Genomic DNA, 15,915 nt, shown 5'->3' on the forward strand with positions numbered 1-15,915 from the left:
TTGTTTAAAAGTTGTCTATATTTACTAATTATGGTGCTGACCAAATTCATCATAAAAGATTAATACTTACATTTAATTGGTTACATGTCTTCTAAACCTTATTCATGTCATGGTTTAGAAGTAAAGGGTAGGGACTGGTGCTGTGGACATAGTGGGTTAAGCCGCTGTCCATATGGGTGCTGGTTTGTGTCCTAGTGGCTCCATTTCTGATCCAGCTCCCTGCTACTGTGCCTGGGAAAGCAGTGCAAGATGGCATGTGGGAGACTTGGATGGAGTTCTGGGTTCTGCCTGGCCCAATCTCGGCTCTTGTGGCCATTTGGGGAGTGAACCAGTGGATGGAAGATCTCTGTCTTTCTCTCTGTCTTTGTAATTCTGATTTTCAAATAAAATAAACAAATCTAAAAAAAAAAAAAAAAACCCAGGAAAATGAAATAGAGAATAATAGTGCTGTTGCTCTTCTGGGATAACTAATTTTGCAAGTAATGAAAATACCAAGCCGATACTAAGCTCCAATTATATCGAATGTTGTGGAAATTGAGGAAGATATCCAAGCTTTCTACCTAGCTGGGAGTACCTTAGATTACAGTGTTTTTAGTATTTAATGACTGTTTATTTTATTTTAAATGTTTCTTCTAGTTGGTGATAAGGATTATAGATGTGCAGGCTACCAGCTATAAAGAATTAGAGGAAGTAACAGTTTTATGCAGAGCGTTGCTCACTTCCCACTAAAAAATACTTCATTTTTATAGGCTTTTTGTGTGTAAACATAAGAAATTGAACTTTTTTTTAAAGATTTATTTATTTGAAAGAGTTACACAGAGAGAGGAGAGGCAGAGAGAGAGACACAGAGAGAGGTCTTCCATCTGATGGTTCACTCCCCAGTTGGCTACAACTGCTGGAGCTGCGCCAGTGAGAAGCCTTGAGCCAGGAACTTCTTCCGGGTCTCCCACTTGGGTGCAGGGGCCCAAGGACTTGGACCATCTTCTCACTGCCTTCCCAGGCCATAGCAGAGAGCTGGATCAGAAGAGAAGCAGCCGGGACTAGAACCGGCGCCCATATGGGACGCCAGAGCTTCAGGCCAGGGCGTTAACCTGCTGTGCCACAGCGCCAGCCCCCAGAAATTTTACTTTTCTAATATTTAACATGCTTTCAATATTCAACTTTTTTTAAACTTTAAAAATTAGCTGAATCTGCACTATCCAGTATGGTAACCATTAGCTAAATGTTCATTTTATATATATATATATATATATATATATATATAAAGATTATTTATTTGAAAGGCAAAGTTACAGAGAGGCAGAGAGAGAGAGAGAGAGAGAGAGAGAGAGAGAAAGAAAGAAAGAGAGAGAGAGAAGTCTTCACTCCCCAAATGGCCGCAACGGCCAGAGCTGGGCTGATCCTAAGCCACAAGCCAGGAGCTTCTGCCAGGTCTCCCACACAGGTGCAGGGACCCAAGCACTTGGGCCATCCTCCACTGCTTTCCCAGGCCATAGCAGAGAGCTGGATTGGAAGTGAAGCAGCTGGGACTCAAACCAGTGCCCATATGGGATGCCGGCACTGAAGGTTGCAGCTTACCCACTAAGCCACAATGTCAGCTCCATGTTCATTTATATTTAAACATTAAAGTGAAGCAATTTGAAAATGAATTTGTTTACTTGGCACTTGCTGTGTTTCAAGTATTCAATAGCCACACATGCAAATGGCTACCATAGTGGACAGCGCAGATTATAGAATATTTTTATTATTACAGAAGTATGCTTTTGAATGATGCTGTTCTAGCTACAAATGATCTTCATTCAAAATTCTGACTATCCTTAGGTAGGACAGCTTTCCTATTGGAACACATAAATAAGTCTTTAATGATTTTTATGTGAGAAGAAATGTTATAGGTTAATTGTCAAATCTAGAAAATACAGAAATAACACTTAAGATGTTTTTGTATGGGCCAATTAAAATGTCCTATTGTAATATTTGTATTCTAGTCATTTTTATGTAAAGTTGTGTATAAACAAGCTCTGTAGGGATAATTCTATTTCTTCACATCTGAAATAGAAAATAAAGCAGAGGGGCTGGCGCTGTGGTGCAGTGGGTTAATGCCCTGGCCTGAAGCGCCGGCGTCCCACTTCCGATTCAGCTCTCTGCTATGGCCTGGGAAAGCAGTAGAAGATGGCCCAAATCCTTGGGCCCCTGCGCCCAAGTGGGAGACCCGGAAGAAGCTCCTGGCTCCTGGCTTCGGTTCTGCGCAGCTCTGGCTGTTGCAGCCATTTGAGCAGTGACCCAGTGGATGAAAGAGCTTTTTCTCTGTCTCTCTGTGTAACTCTTTCGAATTAAAACAAAACAAAACTGACTTTAGGTTTGTTCCTTTGTAGTATGAGAAATGAAAGGTAGACAATTGATGATCATGGTAGTGACATGGCATTTTAAGCATGATAAGAGGAAGCATAGGGTGTTAATGTCTTTTTTCTTAAATCATTAAAGATAATTTATTTTTAAAATATTTACATAAAGAGAATATATTTCATGTATTTCATATATCCAATGTTTTTTTTTAAGATTTTATTTATTTGAGAGGTAGGGTTAAATTGAGAGGGAGAGACAGAGAGAAGGGTCTTCCTTCCGTTGGTTCATTCCCCAGGTGACCGCAACGGTCGGAGCTGATATATCCAGTTTTAAGAACCGTAATGAGGGGCCGGCGCTGTGATGTAGCGGTTAAAGTCTCTGTCTTCAGTGCTGGCATCCCAGATGAGCGCCAGTTGGAGACCTGGCTGCTCCAGCTCTCTGCTATGGCCTGGGAAAGCAGAAGAAGATGGCCTGAGTCCTTGGGCCCCTGCCCCAACGTGGGAGACCCTTAAGAAGCTCCTGGCTCCTGTCTTTGGATTGATGTGCAGCTCTGGCCATTGCAGCCAATTGCCGATTGGGGAGTGAACCAGTGGATGGAAGACCTCTCCCTCCTTCCCTTCCTCCCTTCCTCCCTTCCTCCCTCCATCTCTCTCTCTCTCTCTCTCTCTCTCTCTCTCTTTGCCTCTCCTCTCTCTGTAACTCTGCATTTCCAATAAATAAATAAATAATTTTAAAAAAAGAATGTAATGATACTTTTCTCCTTCAATTTTCCTTTTTTTTTTTTTAATTTATTTTATTTATTTGAAAGGCAGAGAGTTACAGGGAAAGGTACAGAGAGTTTGTTCTTTCATACGCTGGACCAGGAGCTTTTGCCGGGTCTCTCACGCAGGTGCAGGTGCCCAAGGTTCATTAGGAGGGAGCAGGGTTGGAAGTGGAGCAACTTGGACTGGAACAGGCACCCATATGTGATACTGGTGTCACAGGCAGCTTTATCCTCTATGCCACAATGCCCCTTTCCTCCTCCCTTAGAAATAGTTTCCTTGTATTTTTATATTGAATCCTTTTTACTATGAAAACATTTGCTTATAAATTTAATTGTTAACTATCAGGAATTATCACAAAAGAGTAGGAAATGTTTAAATTTACCAAGATTTAAGCAGTGACAGCAACTTTAATGAGTGCTTTATTTACAATATCATTATTAGCTTTACAATGTAAAATTAAGAATTGTCAAACTGTAGCCCAATAATTTTATGGATTTCTCTGGTATTATAAATCACTATAATAAATTATATTTTTGTACTCTTAAACCATCTGCCAGATAAAAATTATATATGACTAAAATAAAGAGAATCTTGAAAGTTTATGCTTCCAAATTACAGTAATTTTTGAGACTTCAGTGTAGCAGTCAGACTCTTAATTATAGGGAAGCAGAATGATTAGTTTTCAGTGATTGTGATATGGGACATATACACATTTAGATAGCTAAGAATTGAATAGGAACTGGAGACAGCTCTTTTATGAATCTTAAACTTTAAGTATAGTAGTAGAACCAGCCCAGATTATTAGCCTTGATTAGGATGGGTTCTCCAAAGTTATTTATGTTTGTACTATGAATATGTAAATTTTGAAACTCACCAATAGAGGGTCTGGTCTGTATTTCATTGGAGAGGGAGAATGAAGGCATTCCTAGTGGCTACTGTGTTCCATATCACCTTTTTTTATTTTAACAGAAGCTCTTGAAAATGGTTATTTTAACTTTTTGATGGTAATGGAACCTGTTGGGTTCCTTCTATGGGTATGAAACCTAGGAGTATTCCTGAGTGTGCCCTGAAATTTCTAAAATCACACATTTCTTACTTCACTGACTCCAGGACGCCTGTTACCAGAGCCATATTGTTTAGTATGTAATTGTTGGCAGGGAAATTTTGACAAAATCATTGGAAACTTGAAAGAGTTAAAACTTTGCTAAGGTGAAGGTGAAGTAGTAGTTTAGTACTTGTGTGCCAAGCACTGTGATGAGCACTTACAGAAACTTCCAGTTTCAGTCTTTTTGTCAGCCCTTTCTTGTGTTACTAAAGCTGAGAGTCAGAGAGGATAAATTTCCGAGGATCTGTGGCAAATGACAACTGAAAATTGTCACACTCTAGACCTGCAGTCTCCTGGATTAAACAATGAATTGATATCCTTAAAATAGTAAGTTGATCCCTCCCGCCCCCCCCAAGAGAAGGAAATGTGTGAGTGAATGTATTGGAGTAGGGATAAGATTAGGAATAGAGTTAGAGTTCATGTGTCTGAAGTATATCAGGAGGAGAAATCAACTGAAAGACAGTTTATGATAGTTTACAAATGGTAGAGGTTTTTCAAAAATCAGAAGCAGAATTTATTTGGTATAAATGGTACTATTCTTATTACTCTAGAGATTCTTTAAATTCTCACATAATTCAATAAAATTCTTCCTGCTTGTGTGAAAGGTGGATATTATATGTATTTAAGAGCAGTTTTTAATCAACAGGGACCACAGCAATAATTTATATCTGTAACTTATGACCAACATTATTAAAGTGCTCTTGTTTTATCTTACTTGGCAAGTTTTGTTTCCATTTTGTAAATGGGGAAAGCACTTGTGCCATAATTGTTAGGTTTTAGGGTTTGAGGAAGGTGAGGAGGCGGCTAGTTAAAGTAGAGAAAACTTTATTTTTTGGAGGGCCAGAACGGGGTGGGGTGGGGGTGCGGTTAAAAAGTGAGAATTTGGCCTGTCCAGACAGAGAGCAGGAGGTTTGAAGCCAGGTTTCATTCTGTTTGAGCAGAAGAGTCCTTCTTAGGCTGCTTGTTGGGGGAGGTGCAGAGCGCCACATGGAGCCTGATAAGAAAGGCCCCTTGGTGAATCTACAGTGCACTGTCTTAGGAGTTTGGAATGTCCCAGATGCAGGGCTTTCCAGAGCAATAAACATTCCAGTAGCCTTTAGATTATCTGCACCCAGTTTCATTGAGCCTGGGGGTTCAGGCCTCAGTGGCCTAATAGGCTCTAACAATAACTGGTGGTTTTGTCAATGAATAGTTGGTTAAAGGAAGATCCTTCTAAGGAATACTACATGGACTGTATTTGAGATAGAAATGCAATACCTTGATTTCTTGGGTGATTGGAGGAAATATGTGTTGTGTCAGGGAGGAAATACATTTTGGAGTTTTATCTTGTACTTAAATGTTTGTATTTTTTTATTTCTAGGCTGTTCGCTGCTACGAATCTCTAATCTTAAAAGCTGAAGGAAAAGTGGAGTCTGATTTGTTTTGTCAATTAGGTCACTTCAACCTCTTATTGGAAGATTATCCAAAAGGTAATTTTTCCCTTGTTAATTAGTATTTGATTTGTATGTGTATATTTAATGTAATTATAATTATTTGTGCTCTGTCAAGGGTATTGCCATTTTTACTTAGAAATTATAAGCTTTTCAACATACAAAGTAATGAGAAAGAAAAGGGGAAGTAGCTGGAAATGGAAAAATCATGTAACTCCAAGTAAATCATCAATAAGCAGACCATACAGTAAAACCTATTACCAACTACATGTACAATGTGGTGTGTGGGTTGTTTTTCTTTTCTTTTTTTTTTTTTGTACAATGTGGTTTTGTTCTGCTTTGTGAAAATCCTTGTCCTTTGAAGGCCATACCTTCCATAGTAGAAAGTGAGCCAACTTGATGTTGAAATTTGTACATTGATGAACACTTTAGAAATGCAACACAAACTCAACATTTTCCTTCTCTGTACTGGCTATAAAACTTTTCCATTTTAAATAGAAAAATAGTTGAATGAAAATTTTGTCTGTAGTCATGTTATTGTTAGATGATCACTTATGATCATCCACTCAGGAGGGTGAAAGCATCCCCAAATACCAGCTCCCCAGCAAAGGAAAAATCTGTACCAAAGGAGAATTATTTCTGTAAGCGGGAACAGTTTCGCTTTTTGATAACATGTAAACACCTTGATGTGGAATTGATGGATGTATTTTGCCCGTTCTAACAAGCAAGACTGTGGGCCCATAGTTTTAGGGCTACAATGAAGGATTGTTAGTATTTCATGTTGTTGTTTTATTCTGCCACTTTTGTGTTAGGTGAAGTGAATGTTTAAAATACAGTTTTCTTCTGAGACAGAGGCATACTCTGTGACGTTTGAAGTTAGACTTATTTCTCAGTTTGGGTCTATCATTTACAGCTGCATTGCCTTTATCATGTTATGGATCCCTGCGTTTCTGCCTTCTAATCTGTAAAAAGGGGAGGAGGTGGTAAATGAGAGCTCTGGGGTTTTGTGATTGTTATGTGAAACTGGTTAGTATTTAGTGAAATGGCTTCAGTTTAACAGGATAATAGGTATTAGTAGTCCTTAAGACACCATTAGATATTTTAACTTTAATTAAAATTGATAATTATTTAAAGGGAGATATTATACTAAAATACATAAAATTCTTTATAATCTGTTAATTTTTCATTGCTTCATCTTCTTGTGCTTACAGAGCTCACTAATTTAAGAGCACACAAACAGAGACCTAGATCTGAAAATTAGGTTTGCCAATGGGGTAATATGCCCTTGCTGCTTTGAGATGATTAAACATTACATGTTGTGACTTTTAAAACTTTATTAGTTTATGAATTTAACTATATTTTCCGTTTATAAAATGTTTGGCTGTGAAGGTAATGGGGAATCTAAGGACATCTTTTTGAAGGCGATTGTTTTTAAATTTTATTTTTTGGAAGGTTGGAGGTGGGTGGGTCATCTTATGGAAACCAGAGTGTTGGCAAAATAGCTGGTGGGAGAAGAGCAGAGTAACTTAAGGGTTTATCCTTGAAAACATGTAACAAAACCTCCCCACCTCCCTGCCCGGCCGCCAGATCATTATTTTTGTGTAGATGAACTAGCCATTGATAGGCAGGCAATAGCTTGATTAATTTGTAATAGGAGGAAGGAGAGAATGAATGCAATGGTATATACATATATATTTTGGCATATTTTAATATTTTCAAGCCAGTGGCTTTTGTTTCCTGGATGTGGATTATTTTTTCTTTTTCTTTTCTTTTCTTTTATTTTTTGACAGGCAGAGTGGACAGTGAGAGAGAGAGACAGAGAGGAAGGTCTTCCTTTGCCGTTGGTTCACCCTCCAATGGCCGCCTCGGCCGGCGCGCTGCGGCCGGCGCGCTGCGGCCGGCGCACCGCGCTGATCCGATGGCAGGAGCCAGGTACTTCTCCTGGTCTCCCATGGGGTGCAGGGCCCAAGCACTTGGGCCATCCTCCACTGCACTTCCTGGCCACAGCAGAGAGCTGGTCTGGAAGAGGGGCAACCGGGACAGAATCCGGTGCCCAGACCGGGACTAGAACCCGGTGTGCCGGCGCCGCAGGCGGAGGATTAGCCTAGTGAGCCGCGGCGCCGGCTGATGTGGATTATTTTTTAAAATACTCTTAGATATTTATGGGGCCCCATTTCCACATTGAGAAAATCCTTTTAAAGTACTAACCATCAAGTTCTTTCTTTACCATCTCTACAAGTCTTAAACTAGAATTAGTCTCTAATAGTAATACCTAAATACACCCACATTCACACTATTACCACCACCAATTTATAGATGCATTTGTTACTTCAGACTGCTTCCTCCTTTTCTTCTCTTTGTGACCAGTACAAGAGAACCACCATTCCTAGGCAAATAAGTGTTCTTTTTAGAGAACATATTATAAACTATAATTTCTACAACAGCTGGGGCTGGACCAGGTTGAAACCAGGAGTCAGGAACTTCTTTTGGATCTCCCACGTGGGTGCAGGGGCCCAAGCACTTGGATCATCCTCTGCTACTTTCCCAGGCCATTAGCAGGGAGCTGGATTGGAAGTGGAACAGCCAGGTCTTGAATGGAGCCCATGGAGGTTGTTGGCACTGCCCTTGGCAGGTTAACCTGCTGTGCCACAACATGGGCCCCTAATTTCAGATTTTCATGTTTAAGGGAGCTCTTGCTTCTGAAAGGGCTATGGTGTACTTATTCCAGTTTTGCTCTTACTTCTTCGGTTAAGCCAAAGAAGGTTGTTTGAGATGTTTGAGTTTTCGTATTGAGCTCCCTCTGTGCATTTGTGACTATCCTAAAAAGCAGGTACTTAAAAATATGATTATACCTATTATTAAAGCATAAACATGAGAAAACTTAAAAAGAATGGGGAAACATAACAAGGAGCTTTTATGTTTGTGGCTTCAAGGGGATATCCAGTAAGAGCAATCTGACCTTTGTTTCTTTCTGTTGCTCATTCCTGTGTTTGTGTGTGTGTGTGTGTGCGCGTGCTTGCTTGTACTCTGTTTGCCTGCAATTTAAGTTTTTGTGCCACACTGCCGGTCCCAAACAACATATTCCTTACCTTCCAGTTACCTTACTTGCAGAAATAGGAGTATTGAAAAGTGATTGTAATGGCCAAATAAGGTACCACTTAAGGAATAACTTCACCATTGACTTAATTTCCTCCCACACACACTTCTTTAGTGGGTAGTGCGTAGTATTTAGTCTGGTCTGGGTTCCATGTCTTTTTGTTTTTGGGATTTTTGTGTGCTCATGCTTCTGATTTTTACTTGTTGTAGAATCTCTTCTGGTACCTCTGGGTTCAGGTGGTTTTGGCTATAGCATTCTTGCTTGTAAGGCACAGACCTATTCTGGCTGCACTGGAACCTACAATTTCTCTGGTGAAAAGGCAATCTTTAAAATGTTTATTTATTTGAAAGATGGGAGTAGGGGAGGGGGGAGATCAGTCTTCTGTCTGCTGGCTCACTCCCTAAATGCCTTGCCTGTGACAATGGGGCCGTGCCAGTCCAAAAACAGGAGTCTGTGATAGGGATCAAAATACTTGAGGATATGCATTAGCAGGAAGCAAGGATTGGGAGCCAAGTAGGGCTTGAACCCAAGCTTGCTTTTTTTTTTTTTTTTTTGAGAGCCTGTTGAAACATAGGCTTCTTGGGCCTATCTCTAGTATTTATTATTTTCTGCTGACACCTGGGGTGTTTTATTAGTCTATTTTCTTGGAGATTTGGGCTGATAATTAGTTTATTATTGATAAACTTCAAAAATTCTTGGAAGATAGAAGGATTTTGCTAGGTTCACTGCTGAGTCACTTGGACCTCATTTAAATTTCTGTGTTTTGGTACTGCTTTTTGCATACCAATAACCTGGCATTCTCCCTGGGAGTTACCTTCCTGTTATCTTCTAGGGTACTTGGGACTGAATTGAGTGTGGTCCCCTTGCTGATGATCAGCAAGAGCATGATTATTCAGAGTCATCTGGTGAAGCAGTTCAACTTTTTCTAAAAACTATTCTCCATTTTTCTAGAGTCAGAAATGCATTTAAAAGAGTCTAGATATCAGCCCAATTAGGATTATGAGAACCAAAAATTGAGTTAGATACTTTTTATTCTCCATGGTTAATCTCAATAGGTGGATGTTATTTTTCCATTTATATAAATCCAAGGTTGAAAATGGAGAGTGGACTTCTAAAAATTCATGAGGCAGTTCCTGTTAGTTTTCCAACCACAAACTACCTTGCCTGGGTTTGAGTAAGTTGTTGGCTGAATTGGATTCCCTTAGGGGAATGAGAGGAGATCATTCTTTGCTTTCCACTGGGTATAGAACCTGGAGGGTGGGTCCCTATCTGATAATCCTGGAAAAGCTAATCTGAGCTCTGCGCTCTGCCCCATCTTCCCACGTGGTGGAAGAAGAGACGCCTGGCTCATCTGGGGCTTATGAAGCCATTAGGACAGTTATAAATCAGTTAATTTCTTTCTGCCTGGAATCAGACAGTGCCTCCTTTTTCTGAATCATAACTTTACATTTCTTTTGTAAGTTCTTATTCTGGTAAAAAGACATGAAAGATGGTATATAAGATATTACACCCTATTTTTATACAACAACTCCATTTGTAAGATAGTATTACAGTCTAGAGAACCAATTTCTGGGCTTCTCTCTCCTAAGCCAAAGAGTGTTGTGGCCAGGCTGTGTTTACAAAAAAAAATAGAATCCCTTTTTCCTTTAGATTCATAACTGAACATTGCCTGCTTTTTCATTGTTTGTTTTTTAAAGATTTATTTGAAAGGCATAGTGACAGAGACAGAGAAATCTTCCATCTACTGGTTCACTCTCCAAATGCCTCCAACAGGGCTGGTCTGGGCTGAAACCAGGAGCCAGGAATTCCTTCCAGTTCTCCCTTGTGAGTGACAGGCAGATATTTGAGCTATAATCTGCTGCTTCCTAGGTGTTGTATCCAAAGCATTAGTATGGAGTTGTATCCAAAGCAGAGTTGTTGGAATTCCAGCTGGCACTCATTTGGGAAGCAGGCATCCCAAGTCACCTTACCTGTCCACACTGCAGATTTTTTTAGAATGTAGCCTAAAGGGCTCTTTCCTGGAATGCTTTCAGCATTCCTCATAGTGAGCACTTATAGGAGAAAAACTCGCACAACAGATACAATCAAATTCATGGGCCTGGGTTTCGTCCACATATACTGTTTGTGGATAACTTTCCAAGTCCTTTTTTTCCTCCCCCCTCTTGATAGAGCTGTGTGGAGTTTCCTGTGACTAGGAACAGGGTATATTACTTGGGGATCCCTATTAGGCTGCTGAATGCCATATGTATCATGTCTTGACACTTCCACCAGGTTTGGAACACCTAGAACACACCAAAGGGGTAGGAAGGAGCAATGTCTCTTTTTTCTTCAGAGTATGAGTACCTCTTTAAGATTATAACTAAGGGATTTTGGCTTTGTTGCAACCACCCCCCCACCCCCACCCCCACCCCTCCCCGTTCCTTCTCATCACAAGAATGACAGACTCAGCCTGGAGAACACAAATCATAAGAGACCTCAGACAAATAACAGACACCAGAGAACACCTAAAAACTAGGATCTAGCCATTCTCCAGGGGTAAATTAGGAGCACTTTGCTGAATTCTGCCTCTAGTTAGCTGGATTAGGGACCGTTCCCCACCAGCAGTTTCCATGAAAGGGCTGAGACGCACAAGACAGAGACAAAATTGCTCTTTGAGATTACTCATCCAGTCACTTATTTAGAGGTGGTTTCTCTCAAAAGAGAGAGGGCTTGCACCACCTCAGCAGAGGAGGAACTCCTCCACCATGGAGCAGCTTGAAGAAATTTTGTCTGGGAAGTGGCTCAGACACTCAGCATCAGCTGCCCCACACTACCCTTCTCCCACCCCTCCCTGCCCCTGCAGAGGTGTGTTATCACTGGTGAGCAGTCAGAAGACCTTCAGCCCCATTGGGCACCCAAATTGTGAGTCCCTGTCCACTGCTCGCAATCATGCTCCATGAGGCTGGTCCTTTGAGGAGAGATTTATTGTTCACGAGCTAGCAGGCAGAAGAATATGACTCAAATCTGCCTCCCCAGTTGCAGGGGTGCAGGAAAGCTTTATGGATTAGGTAGGGAAAGTTGGTATGTGGGAACACCCAGCAAGGCAAATTTTGACTGGAGAGGTTTGGAATTGGTCAGCATGATAAGATGGACTTGTAATTCTTGATTTCTGTGTTTAGGGGAACTCTCAATTCACAAAGGCTCCAGTGTATACGTGTTTTCAGGTGTTGCTCTGGCTTCTTTGGTTCCACCAGCTAGATTTTCCTTTTTTAGTGCATGTCCAAGTTATGTGACATGCAGTTCTCTGCTCTGGGCTCCCTCTGTTCAGTTCATGCAAGGACTTAAAAAATATGGTTGGGCTTGGGCAGTTGGTGGTGGGTTGAATGTTGTAATACAGCAGGTTAATCCACTGTTTGGGGAAGTCTGAGCCCCATAAAGAAGTGTCAGTTCAAATCTTGGCTATTCTGGTAATGTACATGGGAAGGCAGCAGAGGATGGCCCAAGTACTTGGGTCGCTATCTTGCACATGGGAGACCTGGATGGAGTTCCATGCTAGTGGCTTCAGCCTGCCCAGCCTTGGCTGTTGGTAGGCATTTGGGGGAGTAAATCAGCAGGTGAAAGATCCTTCTCTTCCTTTTCCTTCATGTCCCTCCTACCACCTTCCATCTCACCACTCTGCCTTTCAAATCATATCTATTACTCAAGAAAGGTTAATAAAACGCTTTATAAAACCTTTTTACCTTGTGCTTCAAATTCATCTGAAATGACAGAAAAGTTATTTTCAATGAATAAATTTGTATGGGTAATTGATGTCAGACTGCCCTTTGAAGTCCCAGACATAACAGTTTTCTGTTACGCTTCCCTATTCTTTCCTTCTAAGTTTCCCATCTTATGCTTTTTTTAAAAAAAGATTTATTTATTTATTTGAAAGTCAGAGTTACACAGAGAGAAGGAGAGGTAGAGTAGGGAGGGAGAGAGGTCTTTCATCTGTTGGTTCACTCCCCAGATGGCCACAACAGCTGGAGCTGCGCTGATCCGAAGTCAGGAACCAGGAGCTTCTTCCGAGTCTCCCACATGGGTGCAGGGGCCCAAGGACTCGGGCCATCTTCTCCTGCTTTCCCAGGCCATAGCAGAGAGCTGGATGGGAAGTGGAGAAGCTGGGTGCCCATATGGGATGCCAGCACCGCAGGTGGTGGCTTTACCCACTACACCACGGCGCCAGCCACCATCTTATGCTTGGGTCTGAATCTGTTTTTTTAAAGATTTATTTTGAAGAGTTTAAAATTTTTTTGTTAATTGGTCATTTTACTTATAAGAATTTATTCTAACAAAGTAATTGAGTAGGGGATTATAGGCTAATGGAGATTCAGTGTGCTTGGCCTATTATTGTAAGCTGGTTTCCCTAGGAAGGGAATATAACATACAGATTGTTTAGTAAGGAATTACCTTTGGGGTCAGTACCTATGGGGGATGCAGGATGGAATCAGGATTGAACAGAGGATGAAAATAGGCTGTAAATAGCCTTGACCAACTTCATGGGGAACTCTGGAACTAGAATGACCCTTCAGAGCTAAATCAGATTGGGCCAAGATGGATGGCCAGGTCTTTATTTTCCCATGCTTCAATATTGGATGTGGGCCAGCCTGAGAATTGAGTGTGAGCTTGGACACAGTGACTCTCTGTAGCTGAGGCAGCTCCTGTTGAAGCCAGTAGGCAGGACTTCTAATAATTCTTCCTTGAGGGATCGGCGCCGTGGCTCACTTGGTTAATCCTCTGCCTGTGGCGCTGGCATCCCATATGGGCTCCGGGTTCTAGTCCCGGTTGCTCCTCTTCCAGTCCAGCTCTCTGCTGTGGCCCAGGAGGGCAGCGGAGGATGGCCCAAGTGCTTGGGCCCCTGCACCTGCATGGGAGACCAGGAAGAAACACCTGGCTCCTGGCTTCGGATCGGCGCAGCGCCGGCCATAGTGGCCATTTGGGGGGTGAACCAATGGAAGGAAGACCTTTCTCTCCGTCTCTCTCACTGTCTATAACTCTACCTGTCAAATAAAAAAAAATTCTTCCTTGTAGTAGGATTTGAGTAGTTCTTTATCATTTCTACCCTACCTCCTTTTCTACTTTTTTTTTTTTGGGGGACAGAGTGGACAGTGAGAGACAGATAGAAAGGTCTTCCTTTTCCATTGGTTCACCCCTCAATGGCCACTGCGGCCGGCGCACCGCGCTGATCCGAAGGCAGGAGCCAGGTGTTTCTCCTGGTCTCCCATGGATGAGGGTGCAGGGCCCAAGGACTTGGGCCATCCTCCACTGCACTCCTGGGCCATAGCAGAGAGCTGGACTGGAAGAGGAGCAACTGGGACAGCATCCAGCGCCCCGACCGGGACTAGAACCCGGGGTGTCAGCTCCACAGGTGGAGGATTAGCCTAGTGAGCCGCAGCACTGGCCGTCCTTTTCTACTTCTAACTTCAAAACTAAACCATTAACCTCTGCTGAACCAGTTAATAATGGTTTGTCAGATTGCTTTAAGCTATAGAGATGGTAAAGTCATTTTTTTTCCCAGTTGGAGGACAACCTAAGAGACACAAAAACTTGGGTTTATTGAAGGGCAAGCATATATATTCAAATTAATATGTGATTGACCATAGAAGCAGTTTAATTAATTGATGATATGAGTAAATATATGTAAATATGTGTGGCAAATTATAGAAGTTACTGATTTAGTTGCTTAGAAAATCAGATGACAAAAATACCTCAAAGTACATAGCAGAATTATAAAATGATAGAAATGTGAGGAGAGGCACAGAGCAATATTAAGAATTATGGAAGAAAAAATATTTGGAGGAGCATGAGATTTGAAAAAGTTCTGGAAAGATCGAATTTAAAGGTAATTTTGTTGGAGAAAAAAAAAATCCATGCACCATTCTTTAATAAGACCCATTTTCTATGAACTCTTGGAGACCCCTCACATGCATGGATTTCAAAATGTTTTGCACCAAAAATAAACTTATCTTTCAAACTTTGCTTTTGTTTTTCATGAACTTTTTGAAATACTCTTGTATAATAATCAGTGATTTCTGATTTTATTTTGAAAACTTGAAACCCATTAAAAATAATTTCTTCCCATTTTTCTAGTGTACTGGAATTTTTCTCAATTATAAATCCCTTGCAAATCTTAGCCAATGATAGATTTTTCTCTCTTTATTCTTCTTCCTCAAGTAATGTGTCATTTCTTCTATTATCTAACACTTTTCGACCCAACAGGCTTTTGTTGTTTTAGTTCCCAATCAGCTACAAATGGCTGGGGCAAGTTACATTACTAGAGTTCCTAATGTTGAGAAATCTCAAGTCAGAGATTGGTAAACTTACCTTCCTCTGTGTTTCTATTGGGTTAAATGAGAGTACTCTGTCCTGGGGTATTTATAGTATTTAGGAATATAAAGTATGAGTTTTCTCATAATTGATCTTGAGTTTGGCTTATCAAAGATTGCTAGGTTTTGATCCGTTTGTTATAGTCATTCTGAAACAGGTTTTAAGCATTATAAAGATATTCAGATAAATGATTTTCCTCATGTACTATTAAGGATTTTGAAATTTATATTAGTCTAGGAATATTTTTTATGGATTGTAATTTAAAGATTAGAAATAAAGACTGTGCTTTGGATTTCCTAGAAAGAATTTGGTGATAGATATTTATATAGCATTTAGAATTTTGATGATTTATTTGTGTTAGGAAACATAAAACATACTAAGATGTTTTCCTTAAACTGCTCAGCCTAATGGGAGTGCAGTATGGTGTTGAAAAATGAGTTAATGTGGGGCCAGCATTGTGGTTCAGTGGGTTGAGCCATACTGGTGCCTGTTCTAGTCCTGGCTGCTACACTTCCCATCCAGCTTCTTGCTAAAGGACCTGGGAAGGCAGCAGAAGGTGGCCCATGTTGGAAACCTGGATGGAGTTCCAGGCCCCTGGCTTCAGTCTGGCCCAGACCTAGTTGTTATGGCTGTTTGGGGGATGAACCAGCAGCTGGAAGATTCTCTCATATTCTCCCTCCCTCCCTCTCTCCCTTCCTCTCTCCCTCTCTCTCTCCCTCTCTCTCTCACCAGCAGATAGAAGATCTCTCTCTCTCTCTCTCTCTTTCTCTCTCTCTCTGTGTTGTGTCTCCCTCTCTGTAACTCTGCCTTTCAGATAAATAAATCTTAAAAAAG

At 41.0% G+C, this 15,915-nt stretch overlaps 1 protein-coding gene across 12 annotated transcripts in view; it reads left to right on the forward strand.

Moving 5' to 3' along the window:
* Positions 1-15,915, forward strand: part of KDM6A (lysine demethylase 6A) — a 194,788-nt gene that overhangs the window by 46,498 nt on the left and 132,375 nt on the right. For all 12 annotated transcript variants that reach the window (XM_051827032.3, XM_051827033.3, XM_051827035.3 and 9 more), the window contains exon 3: positions 5,573-5,681. In XM_051827032.3, the coding sequence (XP_051682992.2) occupies positions 5,573-5,681 (109 nt within the window). The remainder of the gene's footprint in view (positions 1-5,572; positions 5,682-15,915) is intronic.

Source organism: Oryctolagus cuniculus, chromosome X (genome assembly GCF_051225735.1).
Source record: "Oryctolagus cuniculus isolate XC-2025 breed Fujian yellow rabbit chromosome X, ASM5122573v1, whole genome shotgun sequence".
NCBI classification, from domain to species: Eukaryota; Metazoa; Chordata; class Mammalia; order Lagomorpha; family Leporidae; genus Oryctolagus; species Oryctolagus cuniculus.